The sequence below is a fragment of the Protomyctophum parallelum genome (genome assembly GCF_964188405.1).
Source record: "Protomyctophum parallelum genome assembly, chromosome: 13".
NCBI lineage: Eukaryota > Metazoa > Chordata > Actinopteri > Myctophiformes > Myctophidae > Protomyctophum > Protomyctophum parallelum.
Genome location: NC_139708.1, coordinates 2,994,002 through 3,018,712, shown reverse-complemented (window position 1 = coordinate 3,018,712; position 24,711 = coordinate 2,994,002). Strand labels below are relative to the sequence as shown.

The window sequence follows — 24,711 nt, the reverse complement described above, 5'->3', positions numbered from 1 at the left end:
TCTCTACCCACTCAGCTACAGCTAGACAGCTAGACTGTCCCTGGCCGTGTGCTGAAGACTTCAATAAAGACCAGAGAAATACAAGACTAAAGGAAAAGGAGGAATACAAAGGGGCCTTACTTGGGAGCAGAGAGTGGCCTCTTCGTGAAAGTAGCCCATCATGAAGTCACAATATTCCCGAGATGTGATTTCGCACCTCGAAGAATGAAACAACCACAGTAAATAATCGCACGATGAAGCCCAATTCATACATACCCGATCTACAAGCTCACAATGCGTCATTGATGTGATGCGTTGCTAGCTTGTATATCAGACTATTTTGTCACACAAAGGAGCATCAATTAGGCTTAAAGGGATATTTCACTTTAAAAAAAGTTTAGGGTCATTTCAACATCTGCTCTGGCTTTAGCTATTTGATATTCATTTTATGAGAAACGCCCCTTTTCCTGTAACTTGTACAGTATGAGAGTAAATGAACGCAAAGTGAAATATCCTGATGTAGTTACAGGTGAACTCTCCTCACCTCCCTTTGGTTCCGATGCAGCAGGGCCGCCCTGTGATGGTGCAGTCTATGTGAGGCAGGTTAGTGTGGTTCCCTGTGTTGTATCGGGTGCAAATCTGAAAGTACAACAAATCACTAGTACCTTCACTACTTCAGGCCAAAGTGCTACATTAATAATTCACAGGTTTCCCCTCTACTCACCGGCCATTTGGTGATGTCATCAGGCCATTCATGAGGTGACACTGAGGCAGGCTCAAGACATATCCTGACATCAGATGACAAAAGTTAATAACACATTATGAAAATGCAACACCAGTCACGCTGTGACTAAACTACTGCAGTGGTGCAGATGCAGTGGTGCAGATGTTTTGGTTAAAACAAAAGGTTTTTTGTTCAAAGGTTAAATCACTATATTCTGACAGTAATTAATGCTATAGACTAGAGTGTTTGTTCAGTAACAGAGGTCTCTATATTCTGACAGTAATCAATGCTATAGACTAGAGTGTTTGTTCAAAGGTTAAATCACTATATTCTGACAGTAATCAATGCTATAGACTAGAGTGTTTGTTCAAAGGTTAAATCACTATATTCTGACAGTAATCAATGCTATAGACTAGAGTGTTTTGTTCAAAGGTTAAATCACTATATTCTGACAGTAATCAATGCTATAGACTAGAGTGTTTGTTCAGTAACAGAGGTCTCTTCTTTGTGTCATCACTTGTTTACACTGACTGAGTACTCTTGAGTTTAAAAAAGCTGGAGAGACATGGAGACTCCTGTTACTGAACAAACACTCTATAGCATTGAGTATTATCACAATAATGAGCTTTTTAACCAAATAAAATCACCTTAAATCTCACAAGTGACTTAAACTAAAGTCTTAAACAACAATGTAAGCTTATTCAGTGAATTATTTTTTGCATGTGAAAGTCTGCAGAACAGAACACCCATCACCATCCAAGGTGGAGATGAACAGAACAGAACAGAACAGAACAGAACAGAACAGAACAGAACAGAACAGAACAGAACAGAACAGAACAGAACAGAACAGAACAGAACACCCAACAGAACAGAACAGAACACCCATCACCATCCAAGGTGGAGATGGTGAATGAATACCTAGAAGTTCCTGGGAGTACACGTTCAATCTCTTCAGTATTGATTCTACCTGACTGTGTATGCTCTATTTTCACTGATAGGCTGTATTATACAGATACCCACTCTTGAAGCAGCTGACACTTATCAGTGTCTTGAGACTGTATAGTCTCATGTGACATCCACTGTTGATGGTGAATCAATTTTAGGGATGCACCGATCCGATACTCGTATCGGAGATCGGCGCCGATCCAGGCTAAAATTCTAGATCGGGTATCGGATCGGTGGCCGATCCATTATCCGATCCGATCCGATCCGATAATAATTACAGTATGAAAACAACTCTACCTCCTCTGTGACACAGCAGTGTAGTATTTTTTTTTTTTTTTTTTAAGATATTTCTTTTGCGGCTTACGCCTTTTATTTGTTTTTGAAGGGACAGACAGTAGGCTGACAGGAAACGGGTGAGAGATGGGGGAAGACATGCAGTAAAGGCCGTGTCGGGCTCGGGAGTCGAACCCGCGGCACACTGCGACTGGATTACCAGTCGGGTGCCCAGACGGTTACGCCACCGCCTGGGCAGCAGTGTAGTATTGACAGTATAACATGTGGAATGCAGCCAGGCTAGCCTGCGCACACATTAACCTGGTCTAATTGTTGCACAGTTATTTAATAAATAATTCAGTGCATTTATATCTGTGTTTGTTACATTTTGTTTTACAAAGTTGGGAAAGTAATGTTTAAGTCAAGCCTTGATGTTGCCTTACACAAAATAATGATTCCAGACTCCACACAGTGAGGCATACAGCTTAATAGGTTATTACGTTTCTTTGTGGGGGGTATCGGATCGGTACTCTGTATCGGCAGATAATGGACCCCCATGTATCGAAATCAGTATCGAATGCCAAAAAGCCGGATCGGTGCATCCCTAATCAATTTCATTAAATTGTATTTATAGGATACCGGAGAACTCACCAGTTTACCAAGTCGCCATGGAGAGAATTCATGCTGTCTTCATCAATGTAGTTTGTCAAACACACAGATGTTATAGTTCATTTCCAAAGTGATCAAATATTTTTTTGCAATCAAATGGTCAGCTAGATGATGATACAAATGATAAGTAGGCCTATACCATTTCAGGAATTGTTTACTGATTAATTACATTGTTTCGGTAGGCCTACTTTGGTGTTTAAACTTTTAGCATTCCTACTTTCTCTAGTGTTACAGTAACTCTAAACAACTATCCTCTCTCTCTCTCTCTGTGTCTCTCTCTCTGTCTCTCTCTCTCTCTCTCTCTCAATTCAATGCAATTTAAATGAAGGTGAAGCAAAACTAAATGGTGGCGAGTTGGTAAACTGGCGAGTATACCTGTATAGTGTATAGAGTATACCTGTATAGTGCAAAATCACATCAACTTGTCACACAGCACACAGCGATACACTTGTACAGAGTCCCAACATGATGACACATGATGACACATGATGACACAAGCACTTGCCGACGGCGGCAAGTGCTGCGAAGAGGTGCTGGAGGGCTGGATATGCTGTGTAGGCTCTGCACATTCATATATTTATTGGTGAGAGATGTGCAGTATATTCACTGGTGATAGACTGCACATTTATATTTATTATTGATAGAATATGCATTATGTTAACCCGTTAAGACCGAGAAAGCATCTGCGTCATTTTAGATTTTAGCGTTGGCTATTCAAAAATAGCAGATGTACAAGCTCACTTGTACATTTGCAATTTCAGAAGGTTTTTGAAAAATGTTGAATCATTTTGCATTATGAAACTACTGATTTAGAAGGCATTTGTAGAATCGGTCTCAGAGTCAAACCAAGAGCAGATGGCTACGGTCAGACTCATACTGTAAGTCTATATATTCTATTGTATTTTCATTTTATCTTTCACATCTATCCACTCTTCGGGCCGATTCATACTCCTATTTTACCGCTGTTTCGGCGCTGTAGTGACGAAATGATTTAGGCTCGTCAGAAAATGTCAGTAGCACCGAAGAGCCGACTTTAGGACGGTACCCGGCTACCCGCCCCCCCCCGAACCTCAAATGACGTCACATTGTAGGCTCTACAGCGCCAAATGACGTCACATTGTAGGCTCTACAGAGCCAAATGACGTCACATTGTAGGCTCTACAGAGCCAAATGTCATCACATTGTAGGCTCTACAGAGCCAAATGACGTCACATTGTAGGCTCTACAGCGCCAAATGACGTCACATTGTAGGCTCTACAGAGCCAAATGACGTCACATTGTAGGCTCTACAGAGCCAAATGACGTCACATTGTAGGCTCTACAGAGCCAAATGACGTCACATTGTAGGCTCTACAGAGCCAAATGACGTCACATTGTAGGCTCTACAGAGCCAAATGACGTCACATTGTACGCTCTACAGAGCCAAATGACGTCACATTGTAGGCTCTACAGAGCCAAATGACGTCACATTGTAGGCTCTACAGAGCCAAATGACGTCACATTGTAGGCTCTACAGAGCCAAATGACGTCATAATAATAATAATAAAACTTTATTTGTATAGCACCTTTCATGACATCAAATGCAGCTCAAAGTGCTTTACAGAACAATGGAGAATAAAATAAAAGCAAAGCATAAAAGAAAAGCAAGGCAACGACATTAAAAAACAAGCAGTAATGCAATACAGTGAGGACATGAATAAGATCACTTAAAGGCAATGTTGTAGAAGTGGGTCTTGAGCTGAGCTTTAAAAATGTCTACAGAGGCTGCCTGACGAAGGTACAGAGGGAGCTTGTTCCATGCCGATGGCCCGTAGAAGCAAAAAGCTGCTTCCCCGTATTTTTTAGTTGCCATTTTTTTAGGCAAAGCGAGCAGGCCAGCAGTGGAAGACCTTAGGGGGCGGTTTGGGACATATTTAGGCAAGCAGTCATGTAGGTAGGAAGGTGCGAGACCATTGAGGGCTTTATAGACAAGTAAAAGAATTTTAAAATCAATCCTAAAAACAACCGGAAGCCAGTGCAGTGATGCCAAAACTGGAGTAATATGTTCTCTCATCTTAGTTCTAGTTAAAACTCTGGCTGCTGCATTTTGGACAAGTTGTAATCTGTCAGTTGTTTTCTTAGGCAGTCCTGAAAAAAGTGCATTGCAGTAATCAAGCCGAGAGAAAACAAAGGCGTGGATTAGCGTTTTTGCATCGTCCAAGGACACATAGGCTCTGATTCGTGCAATATTTCTAAGGTGAAAAAAGGCAATCTTGGTAACATGATTAATGTGTGAATTAAAATTCAATTCGGAATCAATAATAACCCCCAGGTTCTTTACTGTACTGTTACTGTCTACAGTCAGGTTGCCAAGTCTGCTTAATATTGATTCTTTCTGCTCACTAGAGCCGATTATGAGAACTTCTGTCTTGTCCTCATTTAGCTTGAGAAAGTTCTCACTCATCCAACATTTGATGCTAGACAGACAGGTAAGCAGCGGGTCTAAAGCACAGGGATCATCTGGAGCCACAGATAGATATAATTGGGTATCATCAGCATAGAAATGAAAATTGACTCCGTGATTGGCAATGAGTTCGCCCAGTGGCAGTATGTACAAGGAGAAAAGCAGAGGGCCAAGAATCGAGCCCTGTGGAATACCAGAACTGATGTCGTGTTTGTCTGAGTCAAACTCGGCTAGATTGACAAAGTAACTTCTGTTTGATAGGTAGGAGGAAAACCAGGACAGGGCCGTACCAGACAGGCCTATCCAGTGCTCCAGACGCTGTATTAAAATTGAGTGATCAATCGTGTCAAATGCAGCCGTTAAATCTAGAAGTAAGAGAACGGATACATGTTTCTTGTCAGCAGACACCCTCAGATCATTCATTACTTTTACAAGTGCTGTTTCTGTGCTGTGGCCTTTCCTAAAGCCAGATTGGAATTTGTTGTGTACATTATTGTTCTGTAGAAACACATCCAATTGATGAAAGATACATTTTTCTAAAACCTTGCCCAGAAAGGGTAGATTTGAAATGGGTCGATAGTTACCCAAAACAGAGGGATCAAGATTGTGTTTCTTGAGAAGGGGCTTAACTACAGCAGTCTTCAGTCTGGGAAGACGCCTGATTGTAGAGAGCTGTTTACAATTTTTAGGATATCTCCAATCACACTGTCTAAGACTTCTTTGAGAAAGTTGGTGGGAATTGTATCTAATGAACAGGAGGATGATGTCATCTGTGATATAGTTTTGCGGAGTTCGTCTTCCTCAATTTCGCAGAACGATGATAGGCTCCCCCTGGAGAGATCTACCCTGGGACCATTTGCTGCTGTTTGACGGTTTGCGCTAGCAGTAGCACCATTCTTAATATCGGCTCTAATGTTTGAAATTTTGTTGTCAAAAAAGCATGCAAACTCATTACACTTAGCTTTAGAGGCCGGGAATGACTGCTTGTAGGACTGGGGGGGGTTTAAAAGTCGATCAATGGTAGAGAATAGGACTCTAGCATTTTTCTTGTTCTCGTTAATAATGCCAGAGAAATATGCCTGCCTTGCTAAACGCAAGGCTTTGTTATAGGCGACTGTTGACTTTTTAAGAATCTCTAGGTGGATGGTGAGTTTGTTTTTTCTCCAAGCTCGCTCAGCTCTTCGACATTCTTGCTTCAGTGAGCGTGAGAGCTCATTTATCCAGGGTGTTACTCTGGTATTATGTTTCTTTTTTGTTTTCAAAGGAGCCACTATATCAAGAGCTGACTCTAGTTTAAGATTAAAATTTTGAACCATATCATTCACTGGGGGAGTATCGGGCAATGGGGGACCCAGGTGACGAGAGAACTCGTCGGCAGCAGAAGAGCTAAAAAAACGCTTTTTTATGGTATATTCAGTGATGTTTTTCTCTAGATCAGAGACAGTCATATTAAAACACAGCAGAAAGTGGTCTGACAGCTCGGGCCTTTCAATAGTCCTTTCCACAGTGATGTTCAGCCCTCTAGAAATCACCAGGTCCAGAGTGTGCCCATGTTTATGTGTAGGCCCAACAACATGTTGGATAAAATCAAAGGAGTGCAATAACTCTAGGAAACCCATAGCCATAGCATCTGTAGCATCATCCAGGTGAAGATTAAGATCACCTGAGATAAGAGTTCTGTCATAGTTAGTGGAGCAGATAGATAGAAGTTCTGATATTTCTGTTAGAAATATTGCTTTACTGCATTTTGGCGGGCGATAGATGCTAATCATTGGCATGGAGGCACCATGTAGTATAGTGGCCTGGTATTCAAAGGATGTAAAGCTGCCAAGGGTCAGAGCCTTGAATTTTAACGTGTCTGAAAAAATTATTGCCAGTCCACCTCCTTTCTTAGCCTCGCGAACAGAGTGAATGAAACTGTAGTTTGCGGGACAGGCTGGCGCTAGGAGAACAGCTCCATCTGAGCCCAGCCATGTCTCTGTTAGAAAGATTATATCTAGCTTCTCTTTACAGATTATATCATTTACAGAGGAGGACTTATTTGTTAGTGACCTGATGTTAAACAAGGCAAGATTAAGCTTGTTATCACATTTTTGGGGGCTGTGATGCCTGAGAGGCACATTAACCAAACAGCATTCTCTCTTCAGACCACTCCTTGTCTTGGACACTCTATTTGAAATAACAGTAGGAATGTTGTGGACCTCAACCTGTACAGTGATAGAAACACCAGGCTTTCTAGAAGCATGGGGTCCATACATGATTGTTGCTGCGCATAATGGACCCTGTTCATATCAGTTTTCAAGTGTAAATTGATAATCTGAAATCTGAAAATCGGTAGCTGGGTTTGGTGACAGTTGGAGGCAACGTCTGGTAAGGGGGGTCAACTTTAATCCAATGTTCATCCGTTCCACCATGTCCGGGGTGAAAGGGAGATGTACTGGTGAGGGTGTTAGAAATTCTTCATCAGTCACACAGTCATCATCATCACTTTCATAGAGCAACAAAGATTCAATCGACCGTTGAGCATCTTCCTTGGTGAGGGGCCTCATCATCAGTGCCTCCATCGCCTGTCGAACTGCTTCCAATTTTTCCACCAGAGCCAAATGACGTCACATTGTAGGCTCTACAGCGCCGAACCGACTTTTAGTCGGCTCTAAAATAGGAGTATGAATCGGCCCTTATCTGTGGCCATCTCGTGTTCTGCTGTTACCGTTGTTGCTGAACCCTTCATTGTCACAGCATACAGTAAGTCAGAACCCTTCATTGTCACAGCATACAGTAAGTCAAAGCTCTGAAACACCTGAACCCTTCATTGTCACAGCATACAGTAAGTCAAAGCTCTGAAACAGCTCAAAGTTTCCAACCAGAAATTAAGAGTTGGTAGCACTTTTCAAGTGAAGTTTCCCTAATTGGAAATGTCTAATATCACATGTCTAATATCACATTGCAACCTTACCTTGGGTCCTGATGACACACAGAGCCGTGCCTTACCTTGGGTCCTGATGACACACAGAGCCGTGCCTTACCTTGGGTCCTGATGACACACAGAGCCTTACCTTACCTTGGGTCCTGATGACACACAGAGCCGTGCCTTACCTTGGGTCCTGATGACACACAGAGCCGTGCTGTCTGTCTTTGCCATCTAGCTGTGGAGTGCTGGGATGCCACGGCCATTTCACCCACACAGCCAGAGTACTCTGATATACAGAACACACAGAGGGAAATCATTTCACCCACACAGCCAGAGTACTCTGATATACAGAACACACAGAGGGAAACCATTTCACCCACACAGCCAGAGTACTCTGATATACAGAACACACAGAGGGAAATCATTTCACCCACACAGCCAGAGTACTCTGATATACAGAACACACAGAGGGAAATCATTTCACCCACACAGCCAGAGTACTCTGATATACAGAACACACAGAGGGAAATCATTTCACCCACACAGCCAGAGTACTCTGATATACAGAACACACAGAGGGAAACCATTTCACCCACACAGCCAGAGTACTCTGATATACAGAACACACAGAGGGAAATCATTTCACCCACACAGCCAGAGTACTCTGATATACAGAACACACAGAGGGAAATCATTTCACCCACACAGCCAGAGTACTCTGATATACAGAACACACAGAGGGAAATCATTTCACCCACACAGCCAGAGTACTCGGACATACAGAACACACAGAGGGAAACCATTTCACCCACACAGCCAGAGTACTCTGACATACAGAACACACAGAGGGAAACCATTTCAATACTTCACTCACAATAGTATTAGCATTGCATTAGTACGAAGCAGACAGACAACAAGTAAGATGCGTAAACCCGGGAAGCGAACGAAGATGTTGTGGCAGTCAGACACACACACACACACACACACACACACACACACACACACACACACGCACACAGCGCAGGCATATCTTCGCGCACAGCCGCGGACAGACGAAGCTGACGCCCGGCTTTTTAGACAGCTGGTGGATGGAAAAGAAGCTCCACCCCCGCGGCTGACTGACGCGGAGGAGAGCGTTTCCGGGAATCTGTCCGTCGCGCCCGCGGCTGTGTGCTAAGGTGTGCCCCCGGCCACACAGAGACCTCTGTATCATTCTAATTTCTTCTCTGTATCGTTCCAATTTCAGTTGCCCTCTGGTGGCGGGCGGGTGGTGTTACAGCGTGACACACAGACAGACAGACAGACAGTTTTGGCCAGCTGCTATAGTTAGTGCTCGCTTCGTTCGCAACTAGAGAATAAGCTTCGAGTACAAACCGAGCACTCGTCCTCCTGTGTCTGGACGCAGCCAGAGCGGTCGTTCCGCACGCAGCAGGCAGAGTTGCGTTCGATGGCTCTCTTATCCCTGATCAGATGGTGGACCTGCTTATCTTGCCGCATGCAGGGAGAGAATTTGGCCCCCAGGTGGATCAGAGCCTCCTGATGGTGATGAGATTATAACAGGAGGTTACGAATAAACTGCAAAGGATGTTATATTCATATTTGTGCATATTTAACTACGTATGTCATTTTTTCGGTTACTGTATTTGTACTTGTATAATGTATAATATCTATCTACTGTTGAATAAAATGTGTGCAATATACAGTACAAATTGCTCTTACCGAACTCGGCCCAATCCAGAAGTTCTCCTGCTGTACAAACTTAACATTTTCATACACGCCTTTGTTTCTTAAAACCTAGAAAGGAAAAAAAAAAAAAAAATGAATTACAAAGAGTAAGTACAGTGTTATAATAGGAAATAAAATAACTCATTGCGAGAGAGTGATGTGTAAAGAATTGCTCGAGGCTGAGCAAATGACTCACAGAATCAACCGTCTCGTGCTGGGAGAACCCCACTGGTGCAATACCATAGATGCATACAGCCAAGATAGTGATCAGCAAATGGACAAACGTGATCCAGTAGGTAAAGAAAGGCCTAGTGGAAACAACATGTACATTAATAAAACACTTAATCAATTTACAATTTATCCAGTGACTTATCGAGTGCAAGATCAGAATAAACAGCAGGACTGCCTAAGAAAACAACTGACAGATTACAACTTGTCCAAAATGCAGCAGCCAGAGTTTTAACTAGAACTAAGATGAGAGAACATATTACTCCAGTTTTGGCATCACTGCACTGGCTTCCGGTTGTTTTTAGGATTGATTTTTAAATTATTTTACTTGTCTATAAAGCTCTCAATGGTCTCGCACCTTCCTACCTACTTGACTGCCTGCCTAAATATGTCCCAAACCGCCCCCTAAGGTCTTCCACCGCCGGCCTGCTCGCTTTGCCCAAAAAAATGGCAACTAAAAAATACGGGGAAGCAGCTTTTTGCTTCTATGGGCCGTCGGCATGGAACAAGCTCCCTCTGTACCTTCGTCAGGCAGCCTCTGTAGACATTTTTAAAGCTCAGCTCAAGACCCACTTCTACAACATTGCCTTTAATTGATCTTGTTTTTTGTTTTTTTTCATGTCCTCACTGTACTGCATTACTGCTTGTTTTTTAATGTCGTTGCCTTGCTTTTCTTTTATTCTCCATTGTTCTGTAAAGCACTTTGAGCTGCATTTCATGTCATGAAAGGTGCTATACAAATAAAGTTGTATTATTATTATTATTAACCCTAACACAGAGGTTCTCAAACTTTTTCCAAATTATATTCATTTGGCCACAGACCCCCATCTGAAAATGTTTTGTGCCAGGGACCCCCAGAAGTGACATGCTGTGAGCTTGTACATCTGCTATTTTTGAATAGCCAACGTATAAATGGATAAAGTCCTTAAACTGATTGTGATGCTGTATTCTATGTTTTTTTTTTTTTTTTTTTCGGCTTTTGCCTTTATTTTATATTTTTTATAGGAGGGACAGACAGTAGACTGACAGGATGGGGGGGTGACATGCAGTAAAGGCCGTCGGGATCGGGAGTCGAACCCGCGGCACACTGCCAGACTTGGGCTGCCGGCCAAGTTGCCTGGACCGCTCAGTCACGGCCCAGGCCATTGTAATGCTGTATTAACTCATTTAGCTGGGGACCCCCTGGAACGCCCCTCCCAAAGGACCCCTGGGGGTCCCCACTTTGAGAACCAATGCCCTAACCAACTAGCAACAGGCAACAAGTGGTCAAGTAATTATAGTTGCAAATAAAAGGAGTTCTGAATCTAATCAAGTAGAGAAAGCGAGAGGATCAAAGGTACCTGTGGTCATCCATGTCTTCTATCTGCCTCTTGACATAGCTGTCGATGCGTTTGCGATATGTGCGGTTGGTCAGCTTTCCCACCATGCCGAGCCCATAGGGCCTCTTCTCTCGAGCAAAGAGCTTCTTGACGGGTACAACGATGCGCTGGCCTCGCCGCTGGCCATTAACGCTCACCACTTCCTGCCGCAAGGGCACCTTCGGTGGACCTGGGGTTCCCTCTTTGGCCTTCCGCCAACCTCGCTCCAGAGGTCTGCGGCGGACAGGAGACGTCAAGAAAGACACAGACATCAAGCCATGTCTCTAATTCAGGCAAATAGTAACTAAACTTTTCATAGAGTGGTTACATTGACACTTGATTTGTTTTGGAACCCTGGTGACCAAACAGGTCTCCACAATGTGTAATTGTTTTTGGAAATTAGTTCTAAATTATATTTATAACTTTTATATTTCACATGTATGCCTTTTATTTCCCCAATTCCTTGATGTAATTCTCAACAGTAATGTTGCTGTATTGTATTACTCAACGACAATGTGCAAATGAGAATAAATACATTTTGAATGAATAAAATTGCAGTGTAGTAAAAGTACAATATCTGAGATGAGATGTAGTGCAGAATAAGTATTGAAAAAAACGGAAATAAAGTAAAGTGCAAATAATACCTCTCAAAATTGTACTTAGGTAGGTATTACTTGAGTAAATGCACATAGTTACTCTCCAACCGCTGACTGTGTGACAGACGGTCTTATCGGGTGTTGCGTGCGTGGCTGAACTCACAGCATGAGGTGGCTCTTCTCCAGCTCGCTCTTGTCCAGGGCGCTGCCCGTCAGCTCCGTCTCGTCCATCTTGTTTCCGCCGCCGGCCTCCGCCTCCTTCATGGCGGCCTCTGACGGAGACTCAAACACCTCGTCAGCGTAGGTGGACAGCTCCTCGTGCATCAGGATGTCCTGGAGGTGGACGGACAGACTAAGGACTAAGCACGCGGCTTGGGAATTGTATAATCGTGCTGCTGCTGCCAGGTACTTTTCAGGAAAAAGAAGAAGAAAATAACCTGTGTTCGCTCTATTTTGGGCCACTTGATTTACACTTGGGTATATTTCTAACAGACGGAACAATTACAAAGATTAATGTGATGCACTGATCCAAGGGATCCAATTACATTTTTATTTAGTTACAAGCTCTCGTAAATACTTTTCATTGGTTAAATATTCATTTAAAATCTCTCTGTTATATAACTCTCTATATCTTCAATATAATATTATTATTTTTTTGCATTCCAAGGTGAGTGAAGGATCAAAAAATGAAAAGTAGAGAATACTTGTTTTAAAAAAAAAGAAGTGCATGATTAACAGCTGCAAAATAATATAAAAAAATCAAAAACTCTGGATATACACTGTGTGATGCAGGAGGGAGGGACGTGCCTGAGCATGCCTGTGTGGGGTTCCCGTGAACCACGTGTGCTCGCCCAGGTGTGTGTTGGTGGCATGAGACAGAAGTGTTTTGAACTATATATATTCAGTGGAAAAGCTGTGTTTTTGAATGCTGGAGTTGGAGTTTATGAAACGAATTATTATTATTAGTGCCGGTATTCTCTTCTTGCAAGGTCACAATGTGTCACACTGCATCATTTATGAAAAAACATTAAAATGAAAAAACAAGATTATTAAACAAAGGAAAATGCACTTCTCACAGTGTCCTCTGGGTTGTGCTGTTGGTCCTTTATTGTTTTGCCTTCCACACAACTCAACCTTAATGACAGTACAGTAAAGTACAGTACATCTTACCCTGGCAAAGAAGGAGGTGTCCAGCTCATCAGGAAAGTCCACCACGTCTTCCTCCATATAGAAGCTGGCCGGGGTGAAGCTTCGCCTGTGTGCACGCTTCAACGTGTTGGTGTCCCGCAAGGAGCGCCCCTACACACACACACACACACACACACACACACACACACACACACACACACACACACACACACACACACACACACACACACACACACGCACACACACGCAGGCACCCACAGATTCCATGCATTTATATTAGACAGATATTTTCATGTGTCAAATTGCACACTGTCGAGGTCTGGTGACTGTGTCCGTCCGTCCGTGTGTGTGTGTGTGTGTGTGTGTGTGTGTGTGTTCGTCCGTCCGTGTGTTCGTCCGTCCGTCCGTTTTTTTTATATTACTCCTCCAGATTCTGTCCAAAAATCCCGCAAATGGTTACACAGTATCTCTATAGTCATGTGTTCAAATGGTTACACAGTATCTCTATAGTCATGTGTTCAAATGGTTACACAGTATCTCTATAGTCATGTGTTCAAATGGTTACACAGTATCTCTATAGTCATGTGTTCAAATGGTTACACAGTATCTCTATAGTCATGTGTTCAAGACTGATCTGTCTGATATTTCATATTATTCCATCCTAATTGGCTAACAAACTTTGAATTGGCTTTCAAAGTTTGCAGGATTGGCCCGTTTGAACAAAAAGCCTCAAATCATGAATGCAGCGTGCAATTTACCTGAAATCTTTCACTGACTTTCCTACTAGGCTGAGGAATATATCCCACCCTTTTCACATTGGCCTGTTATAGCCAGGTGGATTTTTGCAAAACACATTTTTGGAGCAAAATGCCTCAAATCATCCAATTGCCATCCATGACGTAAGAAGAAATGGCAACCGTTTCACATTGGCCTATTATAGCGCCACCAGGAGGCCACAACCTGACCTGGCCCGGTGGAGACCTCGACTGGTGACTGACGTTTTGTGACTGAAGAGGAAGGTCGAAATGTCAGTCACCCTTCCAAAATAATAAACACATGCGGAACAGTGGAGTGCTGCCTCCAGTACATGTTATTTGGGTAGTCTCTCCTGAAGTGCTCAGGTATTATTCTCTCTGATGTAAGTTGTCCCCTGTTGAGCACCGACGAGCCCTTCTACCTTCAACATGGCCGGAGTGGCTGGCACGCAATTGTCTTTGTCACCAGTCTCAAGCAGCTCACCTTGACGAGAGCGGCCGCGGCCCTGAAGCTCATCTTGGCCACGGACTCCCTCTTGCGTCGGCGCGGCAGCCGGTTGAGACCCGAGCGTGAGCTGGTGAAGGAGCAGAGCGAGGCTGCGCCGGGCGTGATGGGGGTCTGGGGCACGCTGTAGCCGTCCACCTCCTCCACCATGCGGAAGGCCCGGCCGCGCGCCAGCGGGTCCACAATCTGTGAGGTTACACACACAATGGAGGAAACAGGTGTCGTTAGAGCACAGCGAAACAGCTCAGAAAGAGAGGGGATAGAATTATTACATAACCACCTAATCGCAATTAGGTCTTTCCAAGACCGCTCATTAGAACACTGACATACATTTTTGGTCAACACCATGAACCCTGAGACGGCGGAGGAAGTGCAGTCTTTGCTGTAGCTTACTACAGAGACTGTCCATATGTGTATTCCAAGTTAGTGAGCTGTCAATCCAAATGCCCAAGTATTTATACGAGGAGACCTGTGAGACGATCGAGTCATGAAGGACCACAGGACTGTGTTACTGGTCACCAATACTCTTGGGGTCGAACACCACTTTACAAAGCTCTGTACCTAAATCCCTATCCTTATCCAGAAGGGCTAAGATGGCAGTATCATCCGATAATTTTATGATGTAATTATTTGGGTTGCCACTTCTACAGTAGTCATTTGTGTACAGAGTAGAAAGGACAGGTGAGCTAACGCAGCCCTGGGGTGCTCCAGTACTCCGGGTTCTTCACACTGACCCATGTATAGGAGTAAAACGATACAATCCTCAAAGCTGGCCATTGTGAAATATGACAACCAACTGATCTATACTGTAGATTTTCCTAAACGTTTTTACTTGAAAACACACATGTTCAGCTAAAAATAGTTGATCTACAAGCGTACAAGGCATCAGAATGCGCCAGCATGTAGGCAAGCTGCTTTCAGCAAAGAGATGTGGTGTAGAGGGAAAATGATGGGGAGCGGGCCGAATGATGTATATTGTATATGTGGTTTTTATTTTTCTTAACCCATTCTGACCGGGCACCCATTTTGGTGTCAGCATCATGTCATGCTTTAGCTATTGAAAAATAGCAGATCTACAAGCTCGTATCGCGCCACCGAGTGGCGCGATACGAGCTTGTAGGTCTGCTATTTTTGAACAATCAAAGAACGACTGACATTTTTTTTAATCTGATCTCAGGTCAGAATGGGTCAATCAGACCAGTGTGTGTCCAGCGGAAACCTCGTATGAATCAGATCTCAGGTCAGACTGGGTTCATCAGACCAGTGTGTGTCCAGCGGAAACCTCGTGTGAATCTGATCTCAGGTCAGAATGGGTTAAGATATCTTTTAATCCTTTAATCATGTGGCAGTTTTTCAGTTGGCAGTTGAGAACAAATGGAGGAAACCTGGCTCGTACCTTCTGCATGCCGTGCTGCGCCGACGGGACGTAGAGGGGCGGCGGCGTCTCCGTGCTGGTCAGGGAGACGTTGTCCTGGCTGGGCAGGTCCATCTCTCGGATCACCTGCGGCTTCAGCTTGCCGTAGCGCAGGCTGCAGTGGCGCAGGCTCTTCCTCTGCCATTTCTGTGTGGCGTCGCCGTCCTTGCTCACCCCGAACCAATCCGCCGTGCCCCTGACGACGCAACACCAGCAAACACCGTCGGGTCAGCCGGTGGTGGAAAAAGTACTCATTTGTTTTACTTAAGCAAAAGTATCAATACTGTCATTTAGAAACGCTAGGTTGCAAGTAAAAGTCTGGAATTCTAAATGTACTTGAGTAAAAAGTACAAAAGTATTGGCATCAAAATTTACTTCAAGTGCCAAAAGCTCTGGATTAAGAGCGTTTGCTAGATGCCTAAATTGTAAAATGTATAATCTGGTACAGTACAGTAGTACAGTAAAGGTTTCCAACGAGATGTCCCTCCTAGGATGGATGGAGTTACAAACATGCAGTGCACTGATAAGACCAAACCAAAAGGAGAACCTGGGGAATATGCCTGGGCAAGTTCATGTCCAGACACACGCATACAGTATGCAAGCAGTACATACACATACACATGCACCCACACTCACACACACACACACACACACACACACACACACACACACGGAAGGCTCACATGCATACACACACACACACACACACACACACACACACACACAAAAAGGTTCAAATGCATGCCCCCACGCGCACGCACACACATACACACACACACTGACACACACATACACACACACGCACGCACGCACACACACACATGGTTCACATGGAACACGGCATCTTACATACTTAAAGCATGCGATATATCAAATTATCAAAGGTTTATATATAAATACTGTACATGTATATAATATACATTATAAATACAAACGTGTGTGTGTGTGTGTGTGTGTGTCCGATAGGCAGAGATGAGCAGTATTTGAAATACATGTATTTGAAATACGTATTTGAAATACTTTTTTGTATTTTGTAATTTGTATTTCGCTGAGATGGAAGAAATGAGATGTATTTTGTATTTAGATACATTTTTTGACCCAGTATTTGTATTTTGTATCAAAATACATTTTCAATGTATTTTGCCCATCAGAGATGGGCAGTATTTGAAATACATGTATTTGAAATACGTATTTGAAATACTTTTTTGTATTTTGTAATTTGTATTTCGATGGGGATGGAAGATGTATTTTGTATTTAGATACATTTTTTGACCCAGTATTTGTATTTTGTATCAAAATACATTTTCAATGTATTTTGCCCATCTCTGTGTGTGTGTGTGTGTGTGTGTGTGTGTGTGTGTGTGTGTGTGTGTGTGTGCGCCCGTGCGTGTGTGTGTGTGTGTGTGTGTGTGCGCCCGTGCGTGTGTGCGTGTGTGTTTATGTTTGTCTGTTTGTTTATTTATTTATTTAAGAACAATATTCTGAAGAGCAGTCTCAGAGAATGCCTCAGTAACAGAGACTGGAGTCATGTTGTTAATATTCTGAAGAGCAGTCTCAGAGAATGCCTCAGTAACAGAGACTGGAGTCATGTTGTTAATATTCTGAAGAGCAGTCTCAGAGAATGCCTCAGTAACAGAGACTGGAGTCATGTTGTTAATATTCTGAAGAGCAGTCTCAGAGAACGCCTCAGTAACAGAGACTGGAGTCATGTTGTTAATATTCTGAAGAGCAGTCTCAGAGAACGCCTCAGTAACAGAGACTGGAGTCATGTTGTTAATATTCTGAAGAGCAGTCTCAGAGAATGCCTCAGTAACAGAGACTGGAGTCATGTTGTTAATATTCTGAAGAGCAGTCTCAGAGAATGCCTCAGTAACAGAGACTGGAGTCATGTTGTTAATATTCTGAAGAGCAGTCTCAGAGAATGCCTCAGTAACAGAGACTGGAGTCATGTTGTTAATATTCTGAAGAGCAGTCTCAGAGAACGCCTCAGTAACAGAGACTGGAGTCATGTTGTTAATATTCTGAAGAGCAGTCTCAGAGAACGCCTCAGTAACAGAGACTGGAGTCATGTTGTTAATATTCTGAAGAGCAGTCTCAGAGAATGCCTCAGTAACAGAGACTGGAGTCATGTTGTTAATATTCTGAAGAGCAGTCTCAGAGAATGCCTCAGTAACAGAGACTGGAGTCATGTTGTTAATATTCTGAAGAGCAGTCTCAGAGAATGCCTCAGTAACAGAGACTGGAGTCATGTTGTTAATAAAGTACCAGCTCTGACACCCTGAGGCCAGGAAGTGGGAAAAAAAGAGACATTTTACAGAGGAAGTGAACGCAAGCTAAGCTGTTTCTAAACTAGCTAATTAGCAGCTGCATGGATGATGGGACACGTGTGAAGTCCCAGTGCCCTCCATTCTGCTAGACAGCACTGGTGGAAAATGTATACTCACATTTTTTACTTAACCAATTCTGACCTGAGATCAGATTCTATAAACGTCTTCTACATCCTGACAGTTTTCTGAAAAACCTATGTTTCTATGTCAGTCGTTATTCGATTTTTCAAAAATAGCAGACCTACAAGCTCGTATCGCGCCACTCGGTGGCGCGATACGAGCTTGTAGATCTGCTATTTTTCAATAGCTAAAGCACAACATAATGCTGACACCAAAACGGGTGCCCGGTCAGAATGGGTTAAGTAAGACCAGTGGTGGGAAAAGTACTCAATTGTTTTACTTAAGTAAAAGTACCAATACTGCAATTTAGAAGTACTTTGTTACAAGTAAAAGTATACGGAATTGAAAATGTACTTTCACAAGTTCAAAATGTGTACAAAATCTATTGAAAATAGCCGATCTACAAGCTCACAATGCATCACGTTGCGACGCATTGTGAGCTTGTAGATCGGCTATTTTCAAATTGCTAAAATGTATAGCGTTGAAGTGGTTAATGTATCAAAATTTAAATCTCCAGCCTGGGCCGTGGCTCAGCGGTCCAGGCACCTTGGCCGGTAGCCCGAGTCTGGCAGTGTGCCGCGGGTTCGACTCCCGATCCCGACGGACGGCCTTTACTGCATGTCACCCCCCCGTCTCTCTCCCCCATTTCCTGTCCCTCCTATATTTTTTTTTTAATTAAGGCAAAAGCCACAATAAAAAATAAAGAAAATTAAAATAAGTAACTATACTACAAATAATTGTAGTGGAGTAAAAGTACAAATTTTGGCTCCGAGATGTAGTGGAGTAGAAGTAAAAAAGTACTGGAAATTTAAAATAGTACAAATACCTCAAAGTACAAATACCTCAAAATTGTACTTAAGTACAGCACTTAAGTAAAAGTATTTAGTTACTTTCCACCACTGAGTAAGACTATCAATACTGCAATATAAAAAATATCAAAATAAGTCAAAGTCCAGAATTCAAAATGTACATGAGTAAAAGTACAAAAGTATTAGCTTCAAAATGTACTTAAAAGTACCAAAAGTAGAAAGTATTCATTATGCAGAATGTCCCCCAAGTTTTCAAAGTGGCCACATCTTTTGAAAATAGCAGATCTACAAGCTCACAATGCATCGCGACACTTTGGATTGGATTGGATATATTGAAATGGCCTAAATGTATCTAGGGCTGAAGTGGTTAATGTATGTTTTGTAACAATAATCAAAATCTACAAAGTAACTAAAGTTTTCAAATAATGTTTGTGGGGTAGAATATTTGCCTATAGTGCGGTAGAATATTTGCCTATAGTGTATATATATATTGTATATTTGTTTGTATATTTGCCTATAGTGTATATATATATTGTATATTTGTTTGTATATTTGCCTATAGTGTATATATATATTGTATATTTGTTTGTATATTTGCCTATAGTGCGGTAGAAGTAAAAGCTAGACAGCATGACTAACCCCTGCTGCCTGCATACTAAATGACACAAGATCTGGAGGGAAAACCGTGACTCGCTCTAATTGAAATTGGGACTCAATTTTGTAGCTCATAAAAATGCTCAGCCTCCTTTACATTGTGATAAATAAAAACATAAAAACGCTCAGCCTCCTTTAAGTTTACATTGTGCAATTCTGTGGATAATATAATTGGTTGTGCTTTTTTCTGTGTTTACTGTTTAGCCGTTCCCCCAAATGTACATAGGAGCGTTGCTGACAAGGCACAAACCCACCATCTCCATATTTCAACTTTTTATATATTTTGGTATGTTAACACCCTACTTCATCATACAAGTGTCACACAAAAGTAAGTAGTGAAATTAGCAGATCTACAAGCTCACAACGGGCCGCGATGCGACACGATGTGAGCTTGCAGATCGTCTACTTTCACAGTTTCTTTTTTCTTCTTCTTTTGTTCATTTAAAAAGGGTATGGCTTTGGACATACCCCAGTGTGACATATTTCCACCCAACAGCAACAATACATGGCAGCTGTGTGTGCCTTGGTTCGTCACAGCGGTGGCCATGGCCTCGCTGACCCCAGCCAGCTATAAATAGAGCCCAGCTTCACTGAACACCTGGACGTCAAAGTCGCATCCCATCCCGCTCTAATCAGACCCTCTAGAGTCTAAACAGTTGTGTCGGGGCTGGCCTAGCATGGCATGGCAGCCAAAAACCAAACCCACAGCATTTAAACCTGGGCCTGCTAATGAGCTCCAGTCCCATGCAATAACAGTCCCTCAGTGATGAATGCTGTCTGACAGATGTGCATGATGATGTGTGGTCCCTTGTTGTGTGACTACAGTCATTACTTTAGCTCAGAATATAGGGGGGTTTTGACTCCTGTTCTGACTAAACCCAGCATCCCTTGTGTAAGTGAGATGACTCATAGCGGTACCAGGAATACAACACTGTCAACACACTACAGTCAAGTCCTGAATGTAAAAAAAAATCGCACCCGTGTGAAGTGAAGGGCGCTCTCATCATCATGCATCATCTCATACTGGCCAATCAGAATGCCTGTTGCCACAAATGTATATTCAATGTCTGCCAGTCATATTTGGCAGACATTTGACCTAATTTCTCCTTTCACTGTCGATGGCAAATATGAGACGTGTGGGGACAAGATGACGTACATTTTCCTTTCATTGTCAATGGCCTTTAATGTTTGTGTTGCGGACATTTTGTGGGGACAAAAGCTGGAGGGGCTAGCGCCCCTCAAAAATGACCCTCACTGGTCCTTGAATCCTGAGGAAGACATGCAGGAGCGGTCTATGATGCTTGTGACAGTACAGTATAACACTTTGACAGCACAGCGGAACCTCCTCAAAAGCATGAAATATCATCACTTTGCTTACTGTATATGCTTGGCACAGTAGCTTACCAGCACTAGAGCTGATGGCAGAATGTATGGGTCAGGCTAAAATAAAAGCATTTCTTATCACCTTAAAACCAAATGTATACTTTCAAAACGTATTTTTTTTGTTGTTTTTGTATGTTCCGCTATAACGACATACCCCAAAACAGAGATGCCTATACCTTATCTAATATCTACAGTGGCATCCATCATATTATCACAATATCACATTACAAGATGCGCCCCATTTCTCCTCAATAATGATCCTGCCCCAGGGCCCCTGACCGTGAGCCTGACCTTGACGCTAACCCCTGCCCAGTCTTGTGAGGGGAGGGACCTCCTCCCGTGGTACCTGAGCAGCGTTCTGGAGAGCGAATGGTACTTCCTGGCGCTGCGGCGAGCGGCCCGCTGGCCCTTAATGGGCACCGTGTTAATCCGCTCAAAGTGCACTCTCCTGCTGCTGCGGGCGGGCGGACGGAGGAAAGGGAAGGAAAGGGAAGGAAGGAAGGAAAGGAAGGAAGGAAGGACAGAAAAAAGACAAGGACAGGCAGTGAGAAGGAAAAGAAGTGCAGCTGGACGGCGCCAATGTCCGAAAGAAAAGCAGATCATTGTTAAATCCAGACTTTCTTTTTAATGTTAACCCATTAAGACCTGAGGCCGATTCTACAAATGTCTTCTAAATCAATTAAAACCTACAGTATGTTGCTGTGGTAAACGTTTTCATCTCAGTGACCCCCAAAAGTACACAGGTATGTATTTGGCCGAAGATCCCCATCTGAAAATATTTTGGTGATATATTTTATATATATTCAAAGATTCTATAAGCTCATATTGAATTGATGAGCTTGTACAGTATATCTGCTATTTTTGAATAGCCAAAGAAATCTAACACTGATGCTTTCCTGGTCTTAATGGGTTCAATAGAGACAAAGATGTTTACAATTCAAAAGATCACATGAAGTTATGAATTCACCCACTGCAGACACAGTCATCATGCAAAGAGCAGCTTAGGAAAGAGTTAAAGGCTCGCAGCATCACTGGAGTTAAAGAGTTAAAGGCTCGCAGCATCACTGGAGTAATGTTAGAAGATTAGGTTGGACAGTGTTGCACTTCCACGGTCCTCACTTCAACTATAATGAGTAACATGATGCCCCAAAAGGCTTTGGGCAAATCAATATGCAGTGGAACAATCCATGTGGAACACACAGACTCTCCTCCTGTTATCTTCTCTGACGTGTACAACCGCATGCTGATACACTTAAAGTGTTTTTGTTGATTGAGTGATGAAAGTGTAACACTTTCATCACTCAATCAACAAAAACGAAAATAATGGAACCGCAACGGTCCTTTTTTTACACTATAGAGTTAAATTAGAGTAAACACTTTTTTCACATTTTTTACTGTATATTGTTGCCTACCGGGTCCAAAACAAGATTGCTGTATGCTGTCGGATATCCCATTCTGACCGGGCACCCATTTTGGTGTCGGCATCATGTTATGCTTTAGCTATTTAAAAATAGCAGATCTACAAGCTCATATCGCGCCACCGAGTGGCGCGATACGAGCTTGTAGGTCTGCTATTTTTGAAAAATCGAAGAGCGACTGACATTTTTAGAATCTGATCTCAGGTCAGAATGGGTTCATCAGACCAGTGTGTGTCCGGCGGAACCTCGTATGAATCTGATCTCAGGTCAGAATGGGATATACAACAAGACATCTACAGTATGATTCTCCTAGAACACAGACGGGGGGTTGTCGGCAGTCCATGCTAAACCAAATGCAGTTGGCGTTTTATCTGAGCGTCTTTTACCTCTTAATGGTCTGTGTGATGGATGACTGGCGCTGCAGAGCGGGCCGGCGGTGGTGGTCAAAGAGATCGCGCGGGGGCGACTGGAGATGAGACGTCTCCACTGGCATGCTGATGCTGCGCAGGAAGCCCTGTCTCTTCACCGGCTGGAGGGAGAACAACCACGCACACATCACATGCTGTCACAGGGAAGGGAAGACCCAAGGAGGTCACAGAGACAGACCCAAGGAGGTCACAGAAACAGACCCAAGGAGGTCACAGAAACAGACCCAAGGAGGTCACAGAAACAGGCCCAAGGAGGTCACAGAAACAGACCCAAGGAGGTCACAGAAACAGACCCAAGGAGGTCACAGAAACAGACCCAAGGAGGTCACAGAAACAGACCCAAGGAGGTCACAGAAACAGACCCAAGGAGGTCACAGAAACAGACCCAAGGAGGTCACAGAAACAGACCCAAGGAGGTCACAGAAACAGATGGAATGGAGGAAGCACTCCATGGAGGAAGTCAGAGTAAACAAAACACTAGTCTTTCTTGCGAGCCAGACTTGTTGCCTCCCACAATTTTCGACTGACAAAATGCCTGTGTCATACAGTTTGGAGCACGGAAGCTCTGAAAATGACCATATGATGAAGCGGATATGACACCTCCTCCCCACTTCCGTTTCGTCTTTACAGTCGCTCAAATGTATCCAAATGCAAATCATCTAAGCATAATTATATAGCGTGCTGCTCAACAGAAATGGAAAGTAAAAAAAAATAAAGCAATGTAAAGATATCTTTAAGATATATCTTCGCTAACAAATTGGTGAACAGATGACAGCGTCCTCTCTCGGATTTCGGGACTACAGTATATAGCATACGGAGATTGTGGAACAGTTGTCTGGCTGTATATATATATATACACGAGACAAACAAAACACGAACAGAAACAGTGGATCCTACAGTGAACAATGTCCTAATGACACGTCCATGTGGGCTCAGAGAGACATGAGGGTACCTGAACGAAGGTGGGAGGCTCGTCGAAGGAGCCAGCGGCCATGGGAATGTCCAGTTTGAGCCATGGAGGTTTTTTCCTCTGCAGGCTGCTGGTGCTCTCCCGCCGTGGTTCAGCCATGCTCCCTGCCCCGCGCCACGCCTGCCAGCTACACGCAAACACGCACGCATGCACACACACACACACACACACACAGTCACACACACACATGCACACGCACACACACACACACACACACACACACACAAACGAGACAAGACACAATGAGGCACGCTATGATGATGATGATGCCAAAAATTAGAACAAATATTACTGAAATAGTGAAAATAGCCGATCTACAAGCTCACAGTGTGGCGCGAATAGATCGGCTGTTTTCACTGGTTTGGGTCCCGGAAGAATATCTAACTTCTGTTTTGGGACACGGGCTGAAAAGTTTGGGAACCACCGCAGTATATGATACATGATTATATTTGAATACAGTGCTATTTATGAGTATCACAATGATTCCAACAAATTCTCCCGGCATTCACTCATGTGCTAGCTGCAGCCTCTTTTGCCTCATGAGTATGTTGTTTTGCAGAGATGTCACACAAGAGGGCACTGAAAGTCTCCTGACTCTAATCTAGGATATCTCTAGTATTAGTAACAGTTGCTGAGGGAGCGCCACAGAAGGCCAGTTTTCAAAATAACACAGAAAACATTTAACAACTATGTTAACTATGTACTACAGGAGTCGGGATGTTTATAGCCTCAAATCGAATCCCTAAATGCTAGAGATTAAAGTCCAATCTAATTCCCACTTGCAGTAAAATGTTGTTCTCCTTCCCATGTATGCTTTCCCCATAATTAAGTACATTTTTATACCAATACCTACCTTTGTACTTTGTACTCAAGTTCATTTAGACATTTTCAGACCTTTTCCAACATTGCGGTATTGAGATTGATTGAA

The 24,711-nt window shown here is 43.1% G+C and overlaps 1 protein-coding gene across 2 annotated transcripts in view; it reads right to left on the bottom strand.

The window, feature by feature from the left end:
- The window catches only part of rhbdf1a (rhomboid 5 homolog 1a), a 78,939-nt gene that overhangs the window by 5,828 nt on the left and 48,400 nt on the right, over positions 1-24,711 (bottom strand). Inside the window, exons 2-16 of one of the 2 annotated variants that reach the window (XM_083779475.1) lie at positions 23,766-23,910; positions 22,772-22,914; positions 21,314-21,421; positions 15,657-15,870; positions 14,240-14,446; positions 13,022-13,150; positions 12,015-12,184; positions 11,238-11,489; positions 9,866-9,977; positions 9,664-9,738; positions 9,319-9,480; positions 8,130-8,230; positions 704-767; positions 524-618; positions 121-196 (exon numbers count right to left, since the gene is read on the bottom strand). In XM_083779475.1, the coding sequence (XP_083635601.1) occupies positions 121-196; positions 524-618; positions 704-767; positions 8,130-8,230; positions 9,319-9,480; positions 9,664-9,738; positions 9,866-9,977; positions 11,238-11,489; positions 12,015-12,184; positions 13,022-13,150; positions 14,240-14,446; positions 15,657-15,870; positions 21,314-21,421; positions 22,772-22,914; positions 23,766-23,882 (2,025 nt within the window). In that variant the 5' untranslated portion in view covers positions 23,883-23,910. The remainder of the gene's footprint in view (positions 1-120; positions 197-523; positions 619-703; positions 768-8,129; positions 8,231-9,318; positions 9,481-9,663; positions 9,739-9,865; positions 9,978-11,237; positions 11,490-12,014; positions 12,185-13,021; positions 13,151-14,239; positions 14,447-15,656; positions 15,871-21,313; positions 21,422-22,771; positions 22,915-23,765; positions 23,911-24,711) is intronic. The other variant, XM_083779476.1, reaches the window with a different exon arrangement.